The sequence below is a fragment of the Nelusetta ayraudi genome, unplaced genomic scaffold (assembly GCF_046127955.1).
Source record: "Nelusetta ayraudi isolate G7.1 ecotype Tasmania unplaced genomic scaffold, CSIRO-AGI_Nayr_v1 ptg000006l, whole genome shotgun sequence".
NCBI classification, from domain to species: domain Eukaryota; kingdom Metazoa; phylum Chordata; class Actinopteri; order Tetraodontiformes; family Monacanthidae; genus Nelusetta; species Nelusetta ayraudi.
In genome coordinates, this window is record NW_027466056.1 from 6875582 (window position 1) to 6898774 (window position 23193).

The window sequence follows — 23193 nt, forward strand, 5'->3', positions numbered from 1 at the left end:
CCGCTCTCGTGGATTCCAAGAAATTCACTCTCAAAATGAAATAAATATTTTTTTTTGGTGTGGGTCGAACAATTTAGCCCAAAAAAATCTAAAATTTTAGAAAGAATGAGGCAAAAATCCCAAATTTTAATGAAGCGCACGTATGCCCTTTCAAAGCAACCAATTCTTGTGTCTGGAATTTAATTGAATGAATTTTAATTAATCGACTTTATCCAGGTGTTGTGTGCATGTGGTGGCTCACACTCACGTTTTTTTGCACAGTTTTTTTTTTTTTATTATTATTATTTCCTGGGGTTTTACACCAGGAAGGGTCCGTCGCAGCTACCCGCAACCCGGAGGAGGTAAGAGGCTTAAGAAAGATGGTGCAAATCCTAAAAAAAAAAAAAAAGCTGTCGGGGATCCAAGAGAGGCCGCGGTGCGCGGCAGGTGTGCGGTATAGTCGGAAGCAGCAGATAGCGAGGCTGAGCCGGCGCGCACGTGCTCCCGCTCGCGCACGCCGGCGCGATTGGATACGGTTGGCTGAAGGGGAGAGCGGCCGCTTGTCATGCAGCCACACAGATAAACAGGACACTGGGACGGGCCGAGAGGCGGGCGCGCTTCCAAACTGACTTCAAAGGGGTTTTTCCAGAAGAATCCGCAAGCAAAGGTGGAGGCGGCAGAGAGGGAGAGGGAAGAGGTTCGGAATTTAGACTTAAGTGCTGGACGCCGGCTGTTGGTCGCAAAAGCGAAGTGCAAAGAGGCGAGTGCTAGTGAGCGATACCTGGGAATTTAGCTCTAATACTACTACTACTAATAATAACAATAATAATAATAATAATAATAATAATAATAATAATAAGAAGAAGAAGAAGAAGAAGAAGAAGAATACATTTTATTTAAAGAGCGCTTCTCGAAGTCCACAAGGACACTTTACAAAAAAGGAAAAAGTTAAAAGATTAAAACTAGGGCTTTCAGTCGATTGACATTTTCGTAGAGGGAGTTTTCTGCACAGGAGGGCTGCGTATAAATATTAGGGGCTGTCAAAGTTAACGTGTTAACTCAAAGTCACTAATTAACACACATTTCTTTTTACGCACGACTAATGCCTGGTTTACACCGGAGGCGGAAGCGCCACAAAGCTCCACACCTGCGAAAATCGCACATTTGCCCGGCTGTTGTTCACACCGGCTGCAGAAACGCCTCGAAGCGGCGCGGACCGAAGCCTGTTTCCTTTCGGCGCCCATGTTAACCGATGGTGTCGGCCAGACCAGACTCGAAGCAGCGCGCACCTCCATAGTCAGTTCGTGCTGTGCAGCGATCGTTTCGCGCAGCGATATATATGCATATGCATACGCAGTAGGGCTGCGAATCTTTGGGTGTCCCACGAATTCAGTTCAATATCAATTATTGGGGTCACGATTCGATTATAAATTCTTTTGTTTTTTTTTCTATTCAACTTGATTCTCGATTCAAAATAGATTTTTTTTTTCATTCAAAAACAATTTTTTTCTGATTCAAAACGATTTCGTATTCATTCAATACATAGGATTTCAGCAGGATCTACCCCAGTCTGCTGACATGAAAGCAGCGTAGTAGATTTTTGCAAAAAGCTCTTATAATTGTAAATGACAATGTTTCATCAACTGATTGTAATAATGTAAACACACAAATGTAAATCCAAGAAAACAGTAACAGGATTTATTCATGCTTTCATGCTTCGATTTCTTTTTCTTGAAGCTGTGACCGTCTGTGACTACTTTTGGGGGGGGGGGGGGGCTCACGGCTGCACCCGCTGCTTGCTGAAAACAGGAACTGCTGAGGAATGATACGTGCTTTCATGTCTCCAAAATACCGCAGAAGCTTTGTCGCTAGTCGCTTTTGACGAAAAAAGTTACTACGTGGAGTTTTGAGGTTGATCTCTTGTTTTTATTGTCTTAAGTGGTTTGTTGCTGGCGAATAAACAAAAGTTGTTGCCCAGAGTCTCGTTGGGCAGGCGTTGGGTTCAAGAGCTGCCCTCACATTGCAAAAGCCAATGCCGGCACTTTATCAGCAGTTTACCTGGAAACCGCAGTCGTCTCATCCCAAGTTGACCAGATCTCGGTCACCAGAGCTTGGTCTCCTTCCCCACCTCCTCCTCCTCTGCAAGCTTTCCCCAGATAAGTTAAGTCACTTTTGCCGCTCCACAAAACTAATCCCGCTCCTTTCAAAAAAATTTTAAAAATTAAAAATTAAAAAGAAAACCATGAACTAATTGCTTCTTTGGAAATATTCCCTCAGACAGAAAAACTGTCACAGCGGTGGTAGCTTGTGGGAGCGGGTAGCTCGGCGCACTAATTAGTATTTTTATCGGCCTCAGCGCTCGGCCGCCTTGTGTGTTTTTTCGCCTGGCGGTGGCGGCAGAATCATTTCCTTGAAGTCCCTTCTGCCATTCCCCCTGCCATGCGAAATCAAAGGCAATTAAAGAAGAGCCTGGCGGCCATATCTGCCTCCTCGCCTATACGCTATAAGTCAAGATACACAAAATGAACCCCTTTTTCTATGTACGTACACATACACATTTAGTTTGAAAAAAAAAAAATATATATATATGTATACACTGTATATATATATGTTTTTTCCTGGTGTGTAGATGTTTGGCGTCGGCTTTAAAATGGGGCTTTTTGTGGAGAGCAGGATTACACGCGTTTGCTTTCGGCGAGGTGTTTCACACTCGGTTCTGCCTCTTTTGCCCTTTTTATTCCTCCTTTTTTTGGAGTCTGACTTAGTTCCGCTGACTTGGCCACTGCTGCTGCTGCCTCTGCTGCTTCTGCTGCTGGCCGGCTTCACACTGTGGGTCCGGTTCTCGCCCCAGTGGCTTGGTGAGTGCTGTGTGAGCACCGGAACCGGATTGCGGCAAAATAAGTGTGTGCGTGTGTGTGTGTGTGTGTGTGTGTGTGTGTGTGTGTGTGTAGGGCTGTCAGTCAATTCAATTTTTTAATCGCGATTAAATCGCGATTAGTGTCTTGAGTTAACTTGTGATTAATCGCACATTAATTGCAATTTTTTTTAGCCTGCTCTATATGTAACTTAACAATATATTTATTTTATGTATTTATTTTTCCCATTGAGCCAGTTGCTCAAACAGGCAGGTCTTTTGACATTTTCTGACAACAGTGAGAATAACGTCTCACACAGTACATATGTAGCAGGTGTTGCTAAATTCTTGCGTGCGAGATTGTCCATTTCACTGTGTGCCCCTTCATTGCTTGTGTGTTTGTATGTTTGTTTGGTTGTTCCATCTCTCTGGCACTCTACTAGATACTGAAAAATATATGCCATGAATGCCATTTGTCAATCACGGTATTTTATTTTGAAAATTGCTCTTATTTTGAAAAATAACCATATTCTCGCACGTTTCTTTGAGTGACTTCCTGCCCATCTCGACGCGGCTCACTCGCTGCTCGCGCACAAAATAGACCAGACACCAAAACGATCACTGCGTGACGCGAGACGGCCGCGGAGGTGCGTGACGACACCACTGGTTAGCAAGGGCGCCGAAATGAAGCGGGCTCTGTTCCGTGGCTATTCGCAGCGCGTCCGTGACCGGTGTGAGCGCGCGCACGACACAGAGAAGTAGAGGAAATTGTTTGAATGGGAGTAAACAACAACCTGAGCAGAAGCGCTTCTCAACCGTCGCTAAGAAATGCGTGTCTGGTCTGAACAGGAAGTCGCACCCCCTCCGGCGTGAATCAGGTTTTATTTGCGCGTTAAATAAATGAGTGCCGTTAAAAGGAGTTTGAGTTAACGCAAGCGGTGAGGGCTTCCTCTCTGCTCTTCTCCTGACTGCAGCTGCTCGTGACTGCCGCGCACGGTGGCAAAAAAATTGCAATTAATTTGTGATTAATCGCAAGTTAGCTCAGGACACTAATGCGATTAATCGTGATTAAAAATTTTAATTGACTGACAGCCCTAATATGCGTGTATACAGTATACTTTCTACATTGTAGGTACGTACTTGAAGACATCAAATATATATAAGCAATATATATATGAAATTTTGTAGCAAAGAAAACAATGTTAAATAACTTTTTTCTGTGAAGAGGGGCTATTTTGAAGAAATTGGAATATGAAATGTTTTTGAGTTGTGTCACACCTTTTTTGTTTACTATATAATCCCATATATCTTTCATTCATTCTTTGTTTTGATCCCTCAAGAGAGAATCTATGCAAATAGCCATTAAAATGAAAGAAAGATTATAAAATGAGAAGTTGAAGCCAAACTTTTGAGAGGTACTGCACATATATTATTGTCACGAATGGTCACAAAAAGGCCTTTCAGGCTACTCTGTCTAATATCTCTTTTTTTTTTTTTAAATATTATTCTCAATTCTTTTTTTTTCATTGGCAAAGTGGAGCTTGTGTGCTCATGTCATGACCTGCTTCCATTCAAATAAAGGAAGGTTATCAAAGGCCTTCTTTTTTTTGAATCACATCTTTTTATTGTTTTTCTCTTAAACAGAATACAAGATAAAATTGTTCAACTGTATCCAGTATTAATTGCAAGAAGAAATAAGGAAACAAAACAAACAAAAACAAAAACAAACAAAAACAAAACAACAACAGCAAAAAACAGCATAGACCCGAGTCCCTTCCCCCCATCAAGCCCTTCTTGTACACACAAGTATACAACCTTTGATAATATATACCTGCATATCGGCGCACCCATATGTAACTTTACGTATACATATTCATTCATTAGATTACAACAGAGCCCAACTGGAACCAGTTATTACATCCTTGCGAGAAGTAAAGGGTATTGTTTACACTGAAGGTTAGTGAGAAGGGAAAGAGAAGAGGAAATAAATAAATAAATAAATAAAAATAAAATAAGTAAATAAATAAATAAAATTAAAAAAACCTGCTAATCTGCCAAGTGCGAGCAGATAAGATTGCAAGAGTGAGACCCTATTGTGAAGGAAGACTTTTAAAGTGTGCGAGGAAAGGTCCCCACACATTTAGAAACTTCTTGTATGAATTATGGATTGAGTAACGGATTTTCTCCAGGCACATACATGACATAATGTATTAAAGGCCTTCTTGATTTATTTATTTATTTATTTATTTATTTTTATTTTTTTTTGGGGGGGGGGGTTAGATTGGTATTCAGTATTCACTAATATTTCTTAAAGCAACAGCAACGCTCAAGAAGGGAAGTAGCTCACTGCAGTTTGACATTTGCATCTGTTTAGCTGTAAACACTCCCGGCATCACTTTGGTCGAAAGGCTGTTAAAATACAGCCGAGCTTGATCTGTGACTTGTCACATAAAGTGAGAGTCGAGATGTGTGGTACATCAGTGATGAGGACCCAGCTGGGGGGCGGGGGAGCGGGGGCGGAGGGTAGCGGAATAAAGCTACAGAATGGCTGCCGTAAAAAAAAAAAAAAAAAAAAAAAAACTAAAATAAAAAGCTACTGCTGTCGGTTTTTCATGAGGCTGATTTTTTTCCCGCCTTTTACCCTGTCGAATAATTTCAATAGATGGCACCAAGAGCATTTTAGAGGTTGACCCTGAAGCTAGTGTTGCCAAGCTGCAGGTACAGTGTCAGGGAAATAGTGTTGAAGTCAAGACCGCACCAGCCGAGACCAAGACATTATCAAGACTGGAGAGTGTCGAGACCAGGACAAGGCCAAGACTTTAAATATGTAAGAAAATAATCCACACTGAATGTATGTATTTATATGTACAGATACACACATATACATATATGTATATATATATATATATATATATATATATATATATATATATATATATATATATATATATATATATATATGTATATATGTACAGATACACACATATTCATATATATATATATATATATATATATATATATATATATATATATATATATATATATATATATGTATATATGTACAGATACACACACACATATATATATGTGTGTGTGTATCTGTACATATAAATACATACATTCAGTGTGGATTATTTTATATATATATATATATATGTATATATATATATATATATATATATATATATATATATATATATATATATATATATATATATATATATATATTTATACACACACACACACACACACACACACACACACACACACACACACATATTTTAACAGCACAATTTGTTTTTAACACGCGATTAGTGGAGCGGCATGCCTGCGAAAACCCCGCACGAGCCGTAGCCTCCTGTTCAGACAACTCCCTCTGCTCGTCCGTGCCGACCGCGGAGGCGCCACGAAATGCCGCAGAACGGAGCCCGTGCAGCGGTCGTTTCGGCGTCTGGTCTGTTTTGGGCGCGAGCCGCGAGCGATCCCTGTCAAGCTGGACAGGAAGTCACTCAAAAAGCACGAGAAGAGTCCGGGTTGATTTTCCAAATTAAAGCAATTTTCAAAATAAAACAGAGTGATTGACTAATGCGATGATATTTGTGTACGTTTTATTTGTTAGTATTTAGTATCAGAGTGCAAGAGATGAAACAAACCAATGAACACAAACACACACACACAAGTGATGAAAGGGCACACAGTGAAATGGCCAATCTTGCATGCAAGTAATAAGGAATTGTTTTATTTGTAAACCTTAATGGTACGGAGCAGTAGCTTGAGAATACATCGAGGTTTGAGTGTTGTTGTTTTGTTTTTTGTTTTTTTGTTTTTTGGAGAGTATTCGGGACAGTTTAAGTACGTAATCGTTTTGGAATGTTCCAATGATAATAAAAATGGAATATTTCCACAAAGGAATTATTATTGTCCTGTCCAATTTTTGTTACATATAGAGCAGGGTAAAAACAAACTAACTAACAAAACAGATAGAAATGAGTAGTACCTTTTTTAAATTAAATTCAAGTTTGCTTCTAAATCAAACAGCAACATCTCTTTTCAGCAATATATATTTGAATACTTCTCTAAACATTTTGCTACCAACATTTTTGCTGCTTTGCCAACTATTTAGAACCATTTAAAAAACAACAACTTTGCTTCATGAAATTTAAAATAAATGAATAACTAGGAATAAGGGGGTGTGTCACTCTGGGTGTCACAAACAGAGCGTAACAAGGCAGCAGCTGGATCCTTTTCTGTAATTATCGTGTCATTGCAGTGTCGGCTGAGTCTCGACCGGTCTTGATCAAAAATCCTGACTCCATCCAATCCAAGACCGAGACCTTTAAAAAGTGGTCTCGAGACCAAGACCAATCTCCAGTAGTGCGACACCCAAGTGCACCCAAGCCAACAAGTTGTCACTTTATTTTTCAGTGATTGGTCTAACCTCAGCTGACAATGCCAAGGCAAGGAGCACGTCGCTTGTCTGAGGCAGAAAGAGAAAGCAGCCTTAAAAGTTTCAGCTTCGCTGGCTGCTTCAAAAAAAAAAAGAGGCTCGTTGCAATTCAGCGACAGCTTTAGCTGCGTGCAGCCGACCCCCAATTCACACCAAAAGTGTCCGCGGCGCGTCTGCAGAGCAGGGTGGAAACCGCTCTGTACTCTCTCACACCAAACGTGTTTCCGAGCGGAGCGTCTCGCGCGGCGGCTCAATCGGTTCACGTGTGGATTGCAAGGTGGCATGACAACCCAGGAGGTCGTGTTGCGTGTATTGAAAGAAAACAACAGTGACACAAAACTCTCTTGCCTGTCCGAACTGTGTCTCAAGTATCGCTGTGTGTAAAAAAAGAAAAAAAAAAGATAAACTGAACTGCTGGTCTGATACAAAATGCAGGTGTTTAACGTATACATGCATTTTGTTCATCATCGATGGTTGATGTTTCTTTGTAAGTATGGTTACATGCTCCTCCAGAATGCATGAAATTAGATGCGGGGTCCCCCAAGGGTCAATTTTAGGTCAGATTCTTTTTAATCTGTAATATGCTTCCCTTGGGGGACGTCGTCGGGAAACACGGACTCAGCTTCCACAGCTATGTTGATGATACACAAATGTACATTGCCGTGTCTCCTGATGACACAGGGCCAATTGATGCCCTTTTTAATTGTATTTCAGATATCAAATCATGGATGGCAGAGAATTTCCTACAGCTCAACCAGGACAAAACTGAGGTTTTAGTGATTGGTCCTGAAGGCCGGAGGGAGAAACTTTTACCAAAACTACGGGATTTTAAACCCTCGCAATATGTAAAGAATCTGGGCGTTGTTTTTGATTCTGAGCTCACCTTTGTTCCACGCATACAAAATATTACAAAGATATGTTTTTACAATCTAAAGAATATAGCCAGAGTCCGCCCGTTCCTCTCTCAGGCCAACACGGAGGTGCTAATGCATGCTTTTATTTCTTGTAGGTTAGATTATTGTAACGTCCTGCTCTCTGGTCTTCCCCAAAAGAGTGTTTACAGTCTACAAATACTACAAAACTCAGCCGCACGTGTGCTGACTAGGACCAGAGGAAGGGATCACATTACAGCGGTTTTAAAGCCGCTGCGTTGGCTCCCCGTCCGCTTCAGGATTGATTTTAAGGTTCTCTTATTAGTTTTTAAATGTCTTAACGGTCTTGGCCCATCTTATCTATCTGACCTGCTTTTATCATATCAGCCCTCGCGGACCCTGAGGTCTTCTGGCACTGGCCTGTTAACTGTACTCGGTGGAACAGCCTGCCAGAGAGCCTCAGGGCCGCAGGGACTGTTGATATTTTTAAGAGGAGGCTCAAGACACACCTTTTTAATCTGGCATTCAACTGACTTCTTTTACTCTTATATCTCTTACTCCACTAATTCTATGCCTTTTCACTATTTTTATGCCTTTTATTACCTTTAATGATTTTTATACTTTTGTAATGGTTGCCCATTTTTATGCCACTGTTCAAAACTTTATTTTTATTTATTTATTTTATTTCATATTATGAGTATTCTCTCTTTTATACTTTTAGTGCCAGCGTTTCCTCATGGGGGGCCCTCCACACTGGGAGTTACGCCCGGTCTGCCCACAGGGGCGCTGCAGACCATGGTGCCTCCTTGTGTGGACGGCTCCCCATAGTGGCCTTTCCTCACCCGCCCAGGCCCCTGGTGGTGGGAACACGCACAGTGACTCAATGGCTTTTGGTGCGAATTGGGGGCTATGCTAGTAGTAGATCTAGTAGAACGGGAGAAAAATCACCACAGCTTGTCACCGCTCAACTGAGCCCTAGCTTGATTACGTTGACTAGCTAGCAGTGTTAATTTTGACAGCAAATTCTGATTTAGTCTTAGTCTTAGTCTTTTGAATAACACACCATTTAGTTTTAGTCATATTTTAGTCATGTGAAATCTTTTATTCTTAGTCTAGTTTTAGTCGACTAAATATCATAAGAGTTTTAGTCTTAGTCTCAGTTTTGTACTTTGAAGAACTGAGGAAAGCTGTAGAGATGGCCTGCTGCCGGGTTGCACTAGCTCTATTTCCACTACATCATCTCTGTCATCAGATGTCTTCTGTGTCTGTGAGGGTGAATAAAGGGGTAATCAAGTTGTTCTCTTTATTGCCCATTCCCCTCATAACTCTCTCTCTCACACTCACTCACACACACACACACACTCACACACTCACACCTCTTTGTCCAGTCATATACAACATCCACTATAGTAGTACAAATTTGATTTGATTTGAGGACATTGAATATTTATACTCAATAATTCAGCGAGCCAATCGTCTCATGAATAAAGTTCAGAGGTGGTTTCCTTTAGCTTCTATTTTATTCCAAGTTTAGCGGAAGAACGGTGGTTTATCTGATAAAATAACTTTAGCGTGTATGCTTACCTTCGCATGTACTTCTGGATGAGTCGTCTGTAAATGTCGCTTCAAGTTGGTGGTGTTCTCCCCAGCGATTTTTGTTCCACGCGGTTTGCAGACGGTCTTGTTGTCCTTGTTGTCATATGTGAAGTGTGACCAGATGTCAACTCTTCCTTTCCGTCCTCGGCCTAGCTCTGACATTTCTGTTGTGCATGAGACATGCCGTTGCACTCGGACCGGGCGCACTGCAAAACGTTAGCTCGTTGCTAACGAGCTTCGCCTCAACTGACATCAAGCAAAGCTGTGTAACTAAGACTGCAACCAAACGCAACGTAAATAGCCTAACTGTTGTGAAAACGTCCTGCAAACTGTACGAAGTTGAGCAAACTTGTCTTTGTCCTCCTCCTGTGTAGCTGTGCTGCTGCGTTTGTTTCGCTGTTGCACCGGCGTGTCCCGCGGTTTTTAAGTGGCTCTGCTGCTTCCACATAAATCAACTTACCCTCACAATGAGAGTCGTCCTGATTGGATCTCTTTTCCATTCGTCCCTCCCAACATTTTCGTCTCGTTTTTATTCGTTGACTAAAGTGTCAGTTATATTTCGTCATAGTCTTCGTCAACGAAATGAACACTGCTAGCTAGCACCACGATGCTACAGCTATCAGCTTGCACTATGAAATGATTAGCAGCTAACAAGCGGCTGCTGAATGTCAGCCAGAAGTCAGTTAAAAAAAAAAAAAAGAACCCTTAAATGAAGTCCTGTAGCATGTGTTCAGCAAGCTTTCCAATTTTAGGCCGGCGCTGTGCTTTTTATATCAAATGAAGCTTGTGTTGTTTGTTTTTAACTGAAAAAGAAATTTGTTTTCAAGTGTAAGGATTAATGAGGTCATTAGGGAGAAAATTAGAACCAAACCCTAAAAAAAGCCAACACACACACACACACACACACACACACACACACACTGGAGCAGCAAAAGTTAAAAGCCTAACAGTGTTGAGTGGCGCAGTAATTTCTCGAGCAGCGTGTTGCTCGCAACCACATATGCCATCGACCCCTCCGCGTTACAAATGGCAATCAATGCCTTCGTCTGTCTGTCTGTCTGTTGCCCGGGTTTTTGCTTGTCTTCATCGACGGCTTGGTGTCTAATTGGAGCAGATAGTCTCTGTGAGGCTCGTAATTAGGAGGCGAGCGCCGCCGAGGATGAGCAGCAATTTCTGGAAGCACGCGTAATTAGCATGTCTCACCCAACACCCCGTCCCCCCGCCGGGAGTGACGGCTTTGAACCCACGAAACTTGTCCTGCGCTTTTGTTTCCTGCGCTACAGCAGCGGTGTTTCCATTGCAGTTTTTCGCAAATTTAAAGCGATATTTGAAAAATTTCGTAGAGTAGAATTGCGATTCTCAGTTGTTTCCATTGAATGGTGTGAAGCGCAAAAAGGCCTAAATTCTCGTCAAATCTCCCGAGTCCCCCGAGTCGTAACTTTGAGGAGGATGGAGGATTTACTTGTAAAAACAATATTCTGTCTCCTCCTCCGTCCAAACATAAGGCGCCATTTTCACTTGAAGTGAATTGGTCACATGACCCCGTACGTCCTGTCGGGTGACGTGTGAATGCGCTAAAAGTGTTTCCATGATGACTTTTGCAGTGTACCCCTGTCTCAATACTTCTGAAAAACCACCTCATGTGAGTGTTAAACACTTTTAGCGATATTTGAGAGGTTTTTTAGAAGTTTTGCTGTTTCCGTTACCAGTTTTTTATTGCGATATTTAGGTTTCGCACAATTCTAGGGGGTCACGGAAACGCAGCTGATAACTTTTCTTTCTTCCCTTTTTTTTTAAAAAAAAAAAGATTATTATACCTGAAACTTATTCACGCAATCAATCACATCATGTGCGGCCCCCGAATGGTCCAGGATTAATTAATAAGTGAAAAACCTTTAACGCACTCTGAGTGAAAGGGAGCCGAGGTGAAGGTTGGGGTGGGTGGCTGGGGGGGGGGTGCTGGGGTGAAGAAGACGCCATCGATCGAGCCCAATGTCGCAATTTGCATTTTTGTTGTGAGAAAATTAAATTCCTTCGTGGACAGACGCGTCGGGAAAAAAAATCACTCCTGAGCCGATGCAATGTGCGTTGCAGCCCTTTGACTATTTTGACAGTAAAAATTTTTCCCACAGGCTGATAATAAATGTATAAATAAAATAACACCGATAAACCACATAAGTCATAAGAATATCTTTCAATGAACGTCCAGTCCTGATTGAACAGAACATTCTAGGATTTGTAGTGTGAGAGCTACATGTACTGTATGATAATAACAACGGGCCAGCAGCTGTAGTCGTGATTTCGCATTGGCCTCGCCAGCCAGATGTAATTACACTGCGGGCCGAAACAGAGTTGGACGCCCACGTGTCTGTAAAATTTAAAGATCGCAAAACAATCCAACCAATGGCCGCCCCCTCCAGTGTTGGGCTTGTTAAATTCTGATATCCCGGGGAAGCAAATGTGTCTTTGAGCCGTGTGACCTCAGAGGGTAAGGAAAAAGCTCCGGGTCAATAGGAAGCCCGCAGGAAACGGCAGCTGCAGTGTTAGCATGTTAGCGTTGCTGTTTGCTAACGGCGGATGTGAGAGCGTCGCTTCCCACAGAGGAAACCACCCAACAGGTGAAGATGTAACTTATATAACGATCACAGTCTCCCGCTTAAAAAAAAAAAAAAAACAGCTTGCAGGTTCAGAACCGCCTCCCTGATTGGCTTTGTGTTCCGGGGTTCCTGAAACCCAACCAATCAGGAAAGCAAGGAGGTGGAGCTTCATAGAGAGATTATTTGTCGTGTGTTTTTTTTAATTATCTTGCCCTCTTTGTCCATGATGTGCAAATTAAAAGGCAGGAACCTTGAAAAAATAAAATCCGAGAAAAAGAACCCGTTCCCTTGCCCTCTCCCTCTCCCCTCCGCCCACCCGCTATCATCAATGTCTAACAAAATTTTTATCACCCCACTGAGGCGCTCGCTCTAAACTCGGAGGTCAAGCATTGAGAGGTGCTGCTGAATTATTCACCCCCCCCCTCCCCCAGTGGAGGTGAAGAGAGAGAATAACTAGGAAAGAAAACACACATAAAAAGGGGGATCTCTGACCGCTCGGAGTCAGAGTTTGAACACCGCGGAGGTCAAGATGTAGAGGAGGAGCCTCATTTTAATGTTTCTTAATGTCACTGCAGAGACTGAAATCATATTTTTTCCCTCTCTCTCCCCCCTCCCCCTCCCTCACCCCTCTCTCTCTGTCTCTCTCACAGCTGCTCTACAGGTGTCCATATCCTTGAACAAAGTGGAGCTGAGCGTCGGAGAGTCCAAGTTTTTCATTTGCACAGGTACGAAGGAAGCACACACACACACACACACACACACACACACACACACACACACACACACACACGTACACACATAGATAGATAGATAGATAGATATGCTATGGCATACAGCGGGATGGCGGCGCTACGAACAGCAGCGGCTGCACCGGCTCGCGTCAGACTTCTTTAATCGGATAAAACTCAACCAACTCGCTCCACTTCACCAGGATTCCGTAGCGCAATATATTCAAGATGGAATACAATAGACTGAAACTACTACACGACAACTAATCTGGTTATCAGGGACTCGTAGACGACTCCACTCTGGGCTGATTACGTAGCCTCGGACTGCTATGCAGGCTTCACCCTGCCACTTGCAACAGTGCAGCCCACCGGCAGAGCAGACGCAGGCGGTGCGAGAGGAAACTGAAGCGGGGATGTCGAGCGGGCCTATTAGCTCAGGCTTAAGCCAACGCGGGTAGGACGCCTCTTCCATCCAACGCCTTTCCAACGTCCGCTCCCTGGAAAACAAACTGGATTACCTGAAGGTGAACTTAGCTTCAAACTGGGAAATGAGGGACCGCTGTGCCGTAATCCTCATGGAGACATGGCTAAATCCGTCAGTGCTGGATGACGCTGTTAGCATGCCGGGGCTAACGACGTTCCAGCCGGACAGAAGCAGCTGTCTCACCGGCGAATCGCGGGGCGCAGGAATCTGCAATCTACACAAACGACAGCTGGTGCAACAATGCAGTGAGGATTTCAAGGCACTGTTGAGCTACTGACGGTGCAGCGCAGGCCCTTTTACTTACCCTGCAAATTCACTACCACCACCACCATCATCATCATCATCATCATCATGGCAGGTTATATCCCCCCCCCCAGTGCTGGTACCAAGGAAGCACTCAGGGTCCTGTATTGCACCATTGCTGAGCTGCAATCCACTCACAGAGGGAGTCTTCATCGTGGCAGGGGATTTCAACCACACATGTCCACCAGTATGTGGATTTTACAACCAGAGGCAAGAACACGCTGGTCCTGGCCCACTGTAACATCAAACAGGCTTATAGAGCAGCACCCCGCCATCACCTGGGCTCCTCTGACCACCCCTACGTGATGCTTATCCCTGCATTCAAGCCCCTGCCGATCAGGAAGAAGCCCACAGTGGAGCAGGTCGGAGTCTGGACTGAGGGGGCTATGGGGGAGGCGCTACAGGATTGCTTTGCACAGGGGTGGAGCAGTATGCGGAATCTGCGTCTGGCTTCATCCTGAAGTGCGTGGAGGACGTCAGTAGGATGAAGAACATCTGCACTCGAGCTAAGGAAAAGCCCTGGATGAACCATGAGGTACGAGCAGCTCCGAAGGCACCAAACGCCACTTTCAGATGTGGCGATGGTGGCTCTGAGTACAGCTGGGACTGTGACGAGGTTCCGCAGTCTCCGGAGCAGAACAACACGGTTCCACAACAGCTTCTTCCCCTTCACAATAAGACTGTTAAACTCACAGTAACCCTTCCACCCCCCACAAACACACCTCTTAAATATATAATATCTGCACTACATACAGTCATTTCACTGCAGGGAAGCCATATAAAGTGCACGTGTGGGAGACAACAACATGATAAGGCAGGGGTCTGTCCGGCCCGCGTGAAGGCAGTCATAAAGCCCCCCCGCCACGTAACTTTGCCGACACGTTAGCGTAGCGCAACAACGATAGGGCGCTCCCGCTCCCGTTCCCCCGCTCAACAAAGACGTTAGCGCTATTTCCAACCAGCACCCCCACACCCCCCCTCCCCCAGCCCCACCCCACCCCACCCCTTGTCAACAAACCGTGGCCCGCCGACATGATGCTGTTCCAGTCATGTGGCCCATTGCCAAAAAAGTGTGGAGACCACTGTGATAAGGCAACAAAATAAGTTTTAAAATGATCATTATTCAAAACACACTTCAATGAGCACAAACACACACACTCACACACACACACACACACACACACACGCGTGCACCGTACTTTTCAGGTGGAATCGCCCTCTGTGTGTGAAGAAAAAGTCTCTGTTGTCGGCGCCAACAAATGCAACGTCCAACCTGGGTAGCAGGCGGTGGGACTGGGTGCCCTTGTCCTCCCTTCGCTCCAAAAGGGGCGTGTAGATGCTCGACCCGGCGCCAAGGACACTGTGGAACCCACCCACCGCCCACCCCACCCCACCCCACCTCTCCTCCGGAGTGTGGCCAGAGCTGGCAGGGACTGAAAGGTGGATGGGAAGCGGGCGAAGCTTGAAAAAAAAAAAAAATCCCTTTTCCGAGATGAAGTGCTGCATTATGTCTTTTTATTGTCTTTGTTTCTTCTTGTTTGTTTGTTTTGTTTTTTCACGTCGCTGTCCAGCCAAAACCGGATTTGGCTGAAAAGTTCAGGAGGCGCCGTTGAAAATGTGCAATCAGAGGTGGAATTTCCCTTTGTGGCTTTGAGACTTCCCGCGTGGACGATGAGTGTGGGGACGAACAAAAAAAAACAAAAAAAAAACGCATACAGTACGCACAAAATACTCGTTTGTTTCCACAGAATAAATATAACATACGCACAAAATTCTGATTCGTGGCCATGAAATAAATAGAACGTGCACAGGAAATACCAGCAAACTGGAGGACATACAGGATTTGTATATTTTCTAATTGTGTTCTTGTCAATATCTTGTCAATTTGTCCCAATGGTCAGTCAGTTGTTAAGTTAGGCTCGTGTTTTAATACTTCATTACAACAGATAGCTGACGTTTTGTCTTTGTTTCTTTTTGTTTGATTGTTTGTTCTGTTTTTTCACGTCGCTGTGCAGCCAAAACCAGATTTGGCTGAAAGGTTTAAGAGGCGCCTTGAAAATGTGCAAACAAAGGCGGAATTTCCCTTTTTGCTTTTGAGACTTCCTGTGCGGACGTTAAGCGTGGGGCCGAACGGGCACACTTGTTTCTTATTCCGTTTTTATTTTGCTTTAGATTTTGAAGCCCGGCTTTGGTTCAATAAGAGACAGAAAAAGACAGAATATTTGCATTTGTCTGTAACAGCAAAGAATTTGACCCTGGTCAAACTAAAATGTGCTAAACGTGTACAAATGGTTGAGACCTTGTGTTAGTGCACCATCAAAAGCTGCGGAAGAGAAAGGGGAAGTGGTGGTGGTGAGACAGATGTACTAAGCTTTAAAGGACACTGACCGCCGCAGAGACCTCGCATTCTTCCGTTCTAAGTGGTCTGCGGAGGAGCAGAGGGAGGGAGGAGAAGAAATAACAGCGCCAGTGTTTCCTTAACCTCGCATCTCATCTGAATTCATCCCTTGTTTATTTCTCACTGCCAGCGTTCAAAAAAAAGGGGTCAGGAACGGCCCTGCGAGGAGTGCAAAGCTCCGGTGCCGTATGTAAACAGTGCCGTGTTGTGCTAACGTTAGCCTCGGTTAAGTATTGTGTACTGTAATTTTCTTTTCTCCCCCCCCCTTAAGTGTTTTCCGTCCCTTGACGACAACTTACGAGCTTGCGGCGTCCGGCTAGCTTGGTGGCAATATACATATAGCGTGCGCACAAACTCCTAATTCGTCCCCACGAAATAGCAATTTTTGGTCACATAATAAATATCATGTATGTGTGAAACAGAAATTTGTGGCAATGAAATACTAATTTGTGGCCACGAAATAAATATAACTTGCGCACAAAGTACCTAGAACCTGCAGTGCCCTACGGGATGTGTATCTTTTCTAATTATGCTCTTGTCAATATCTTGTTGATTTGTCCCACATTAAGACAGTTGTTAAGTTAGGCTTGTGTTTTAATACTTCATTGCAACAGGTAGCTGATGTTAACAGACTGCCCCAGACGTGGCCACAGATGGATGGATGGATGGATGGATGGATAGATAGATAGATAGATAGATGTACTTTATTGATCCCAAATTGGGAAACTACACAATTAACAAATACGTACTTGTATGCACGTAACAATTATTTTGTGGCCACAAATGAGTATTTCCTGGGAAAAATTTACATGATTAATTAACATTTTTTGCACATATATATGTATATATATGTATATATATGTATATATATATATATATATGTATATACATATATATATATGTATACATATATATATATATATATATATATATATATATATATATATACATATATATATATATGTATATATATATATATTTATATATATATATATATATATATATGTATATATATATATATGTATATATACATATATATGTGTATATACATATATATATATATATATATATATACATATATATATATATATATATATGTATATATATATATATATATATATATATATATATATATATATATATATATATATATACATATATATTGTGCCTACAGTGTATTTATGTTATCTATGGGGCTCCATAGGAAACAGAACTGGGACCTCAGTTGCAGCGGTGGCCGTCTCACAATCCACCGCATCGCAAAAAAATAAAAAATAAAAAAAACAGCAATGGACGCCCTTGTTTAACTCGTCAAAGTTTTTCCGCCGCCCCCGTCAAGAACCTCCCATGCGATTTAGCTGGCGGGAAGACAGAGAAAGTCTTTCGGAAAAAAAAAAGAGAGAGAGAAAAAAAAAGAAAAATGAGTTTGAAAGAGAATATCGTGTTATCGAGGGTATTGTTTCCCAGACAAGGTCACAGAGCTCCGGGTAGAGCGGATTTTTATTTTTTTCTCTTTTACCCATCAGACTGTCACCATCGGGTGAGACGGAGCTGGAAGGGAGACAGAGGACGTTTAGAACACGTCGTTTAACTCCACCATTTTTTCACACGCCCTCACACCCGAGATCAGCGTGTTTCCACTGGGGCTAATTCAGCGCCTGCCCAGGGGCTACATCATGCAACGCTAATAATTAGCCGTGGGGCGATGGGAGGGCAGAAATCTTCTGATCATTTTTTGGTTCCTGTTACCGGGGAACTGGAAGGAATCCAGTGACACACACACGGAGCTGTCAGCTCGGGGCACCATCAAACTGAGCCCTCAAACAGCGGCCATCCCATGACGACAACTTACTAGCTTGCGGCATCCGGCTAGTTTGGCGGCAACATATATATCATTTGCGCACAAACTACTATTTCATCCCGCTAAAATACTCATTTTTGGCCAGTAAATGAATATAGGGCAGAAATCTTAAGATAATTTTTCAGTTCCTGTTACTGGGGAACTGGAAGGGCTCCAGTGACACACACGGACCTGTTGGCTCGGGGCATCATCAAACTGAGCCATCAAACAGCGCTAGCGGCACGAGCAGTGGCGGCACGAGCAGTGGCGGCACTCGTGCTCCCCTTAATTCCTACGACCTGCGCCACCGATTGCCGCGCAGGTCCATCGGATTGACCCCAAAGCCTCCAGTCTCGCCAAGAACCCAGCGAGCTAATGCAGATTTTCAAAGGGGAAGCTCCTCGGCATCAATTCTTGCTTCCATTTTCGATTGCTTCGTCGGGGGAAAGCTCGTAGCAGCTCGTAACACCGCGACTAGCATTAGCGTGCTACTCGTGATGCAACCCCGACTAAACGTTTGTGGGGGGGATAAAAAAAATCTAAAATTGCTCCCCAGATCCCATGGAGGGGCTATTTTTGATGCTATAAGCACTCCTTACCAGCATGCACTCTGGTACCCCCAACACACACACACACACACATACACACACAGTTCCCTCTGGGCCCTCCAGAAGTGGCAGACCCTCGCAGTCCGGTGCTACCAGCTGCGAAGGAAATGGAGGTCAGCAACTTTGCTCAAGGGCCCCTTTTCCCCCCTCCCTTACAGAGCCCCAGACGTGAGGGAGGGGGTTAAAATAAATGAATTAATAAATTGTGGCCATAATATATAAATATAACCTGCGAACAAAACGCTAATATACGCTACTAATGTGGCCACGAAATATATATATAACTTGCGCAAAACAGTACTTATTTGTGGCCCCAAAGTAGTCTGGGGCAGTCTGCTAACGTCAGCTAATCGTGAGCTAACGTCAGCGGACCATTGTAATAAAGGATTAAACTCAAGCCCACTTAAATGGCTGTGGGAATGTGGGACATATGAAAAACAAGAACATAACAAGAGATACTCACCTTAATGACGTTCTGAAGGCTACTGCATTTCTTTGGTATTTCCTGCACACGCTGTGTTTATTTCAAATTTAAACAAATTAACATTTTGTTGGAATTAGGGCTGGGTAAGTTAACGCGTCATTATCTCGTTAACTCATTAACTCAATTATTTTATCGCGCATTAACGCGTGTCGCTCACGTGCTGTAAGAGCCGTGAGTAGGGATGGGCGATATATCGGCGTTTGCGTTATATCGTCATAAAATTCACCGCGGTTATTTATTTATTTATTTATTTATCTATTTTTAATACGGCTTTGTGTAAACACGTTTTTTTTTCCAGTGCGGTTTCAAATATATGCAGTTTCAAAAAAAAAAAATCCCAAAACATGGAGTTGAATTGTTTTATATTTTTTTAGTCACTTTTATCGTTATCGCAATAAATGCCAGAAATTATTGTGATAAAACTTTTAGTCCATATCGCCCATCCCTAGCCCTGAGTTTCTAATTTATATTTGTGATTGCACTTCTTTAACACCTGGGTAGGGGGTGTGTGTGTCACTTTGGGGTGAGGCCACAACGTTATTTAATGACATTCGCCTGTGAGCCTCGGATGGCTTGGTGTGGTGGGTTGAGCGTCGGAGGTCATTGTGATAAAGAATAAAGTAAATAAAGAGGAACCTTGAAGCAAGACTGGATTTATTTTTGCATACGCGTCAACAATTACTCCTTCGTTTAGCCCACCGCGCCTTATTTATTTATCGATCGCCAGTTAGCCGCGATACGTGCTTTTATTTTGTAAAAGTCCGTTGCTGGCTTCTGCGGAACCAGAAAAGAAAAGACTTTGTTCATATGGTGGAACATTAAAATAAAAGTGCACTATACACTTCTTTTAAATTCATTATTGGATTTTGCGTATACAGTGTGATTAATCGTGATTAATCGGGGATTGCGATTAATTGCGATTAAAATTTTTAATCGTTGCCCAGCCCTGGTTGGAACAAATCAATATTTCATGGGAACGTATTCTATATTGTGGCCACAATTTATTTATTTTGTCCATGTCTGGGGCTCCGTCATCACTGTAAGAACAAGTCGGACGTCTCATTCAACTGGTTGCTAGTCATGTTGTCTTCTATCCCATCCATTGATATTTTTTTTTTTAAACCGACTTTTCACAAGCTTGCCGGCTTGCTGGTATTACAGGGAAAATTGGGCCTCAGCCCCGTCTCCCTCTTTCTTGTCCGCAGCTGATTGATGGGCCCACTAATGGTGCCGCACGCTGACACTTTCATTACGGAGAATTTGCAGCCAGCGAGTGAAACGCTTGCAGATGGCTCCATCATCCCCCGGCGGACGACTTCAAGTTGCATATGATATATATAGAGAGAGAGCTCTGGAAAAAATAGACCAAGAGACCACTGCAAAATTATCAGTTTTTCTGATTTATCTATTTATAGACATTTGTTTGAGTAAAATAAACATTTTTGTTTCATTCTTTAAACTACTGACAACATTTCTCCCAATTTCCAAATAAAATGCATTTGTTTGCAGAAAATGACAAATGGTCAAAGTAACAAAAAAAGATGCAGTATTTTCAGACCTCACAACGCAAAGAAAACAAGTTAAGATTTATTTTTGAAACACCACAATACTAATGTTTTAACTTAGGAAGAGTTTGGAAATCAGTATTTGGTGGAATAACCCTGATTTTTAATCACAGCTTTCATGCGTCTTGGCACGCTCTCCACCAGTCTTCCACATTGCTGTTGGGTGACCTTATGCCACTCCTGCTGCAAAAATTCAAGCAGCTCAGCTCTGTTTGATGGCTTGTGACAATCCATCTTCCTCTCGATCACATTCCAGAGGTTATCAATGGGGTTCAGGTCTGGAGATTGGGCTAGCCCATGACAGGGTCTTGATCTGGTGGTCCTTCATCCACACCTTAATTGACCTAGCTGTGTGGCATGGAGCATTGTCCTGCTAGAAAAAACAGTCCTCAGAGTTGGGGAACATTATCAGAGCAGAAGGAAGCAAGTTTTCTTCAAGGATGCCCTTGTTCGTGGCTTGATTTATGCGTCCTTCACAAAGACAAATCTGCCCAATTCCAGCCCTGCTGAAGCACCCCCAGAACATCACAGATCCTCCAGTAAATTTCAAAGTGGGTAAGAGACCCTGTGGCTTGTAGGCCTCTCCAGGTCTCTGTCTAACCATTAGATGACCAGGTGTGACTCATCAGAGAAGATGACCTTACTCCAGTCCTCTATGGTCCGATCCTCACGGTCTTTTGCAAACCTCAGCCTGGCTCTTCTTTGCTTCTCATTGATGAAGGGCTTTTTTCTAGCTTAACACGACTTGAGCCCTGCCTCTAGGAACCTGTTTCAAACTGTTCTTGCCGTGCACTTCACCCCCGCTGCCATTTGCCATTTGTGAGTCACTTTATGTTATGCCATCTTATGGTTGCCGAGTGACATTCAAATGAGTTGACGGTCATCCTAGTCAGTGGAGGGATGTTTTTGTCCTCTGCCAGGCTGTAGCTTTGTTGTCCCCAATGTCTGCTGCTTGACCTTATTCTTATGAACAGTCGTCTTACGCCCAGTTCACACTGGACGCGGAAGCGCCGCGAAGCGCCGGGCACTTCAGTTCGGCGCCCATGTTAATCAATGTAGTAGTTCACACCAGACGCGAACATGCGCGCGGCATGTGCCATTCATTTCAATGGAAGCGGAAGCGCCGCGCAGCGGAGCGCCGACGAAATTCGCGAGCGAGGCGCGAACAGCTCCGCGACGGTCGACAAGCGCTTCTGCTCAGCTGCACTCTTTTTTCCACTCCCACTTGAGTTTCTTTTTTTTCTTTTTTTTTTTTTTTTTATCATTTTCATCATCGTCCCCCCCCCCCCCGTAGCCAGCCAGCCCGCTCCGTTTCTCACTTTCGTAGGTGTGTGTGTGTGTGTATGTGTGTGTGAATAGAAACACGCACTCAGGTGAACATCTCAAGACCTCTTTCATAATGATTATTCCAATTACTTTTGAGGTAGCACTGTTTTTACCATCCAGCTGGTCCTATTGCAAGAGGGTAGTGATGACCATAGCAGGTGGTTTTTATTCTTTTCCTTGCAAAACAAGATTTGGTTCAGGTGATCACCTAATCAATACCTCATTAAGTAGAATGATTGTGCAGACACTAGACTTGAATGGAATGGCTGTCAAACATGAAGACGCTGCGTTGATTACAGAGAAATTTGCAGTGGTCTCATTTTTTTCCAGAGCTGTACATATACCAATATACATGTATATATATATGTATATATGTATATGTATATATATATATATATATATTGCAGCTCACACGTGTCCTTTCGTAACAGTTAGCGACTTGTAAGCAACTTGTTAGCCATGTAAATCCAGGATTACACCATAATCAGGGAACTTCAGAGTTTTCAATGCCGGCCGCGAACGATGTTGGTTGGTTTTGCGGTGAGCCGGGTGCCAGGACACTGTGAGGGGAATAAAATGTCAGAGAAGAAGGACAATTTTGACTCCAGTGAACAGCGACTGAAAAGATAGAAATGTGCGACACATCCTCCAGGCCAGGCGCCGCTATTAGCCGTCCGCCTTTCAGACATTTGATCTGACTTTTGCTGCCGAAATGAAAACGTATGCGGCACCTGGACCTTCGATCCCGTTCGATTGAGAGCTACTTACTTTATGTTGGACCCGCTGGTTTCTGATAGGAACTGAACTTGCAGTCATCCTGCAGTCTTGGGCTGTAGCAACTTTCGGGGGAAAGTTCGGGGTCAAGCGGACTATTGCTTGGTTACCCCAGAAATCTCTATCGGCCGTCACAAGACGAAGATTTGCACTGAAAATCGGCGTCATCAACGAGGTTGAAGATGTGCGGTTAGCTGCTATGTCCTCGCCAGGTCTTCGTATACTGCGTATCATTTATTCATTTGTTTTTCATATTAAAACTAAGGCCTAAAAAACTGAGATTGTAACTGTCCCTACAAAATACAAATTTGTGGCCCACGGAAAAAATAAAATACACT

General features: G+C 43.3%; 2 protein-coding genes across 3 annotated transcripts in view; one reads left to right on the forward strand and one right to left on the reverse strand.

Annotated features, from left to right (window-relative positions):
• Nucleotides 1–23193, reverse strand: part of LOC142882825 (gamma-glutamylaminecyclotransferase-like) — a 301358-nt gene that overhangs the window by 184438 nt on the left and 93727 nt on the right. The gene's annotated exons all lie outside the window — the stretch shown is intronic.
• ncam2 (neural cell adhesion molecule 2) overlaps nucleotides 1–23193 on the forward strand; it is a 181692-nt gene that overhangs the window by 73968 nt on the left and 84531 nt on the right. For both annotated transcript variants that reach the window (XM_076017504.1, XM_076017505.1), the window contains exon 2: nucleotides 12996–13070. In XM_076017504.1, the coding sequence (XP_075873619.1) occupies nucleotides 12996–13070 (75 nt within the window). The remainder of the gene's footprint in view (nucleotides 1–12995; nucleotides 13071–23193) is intronic.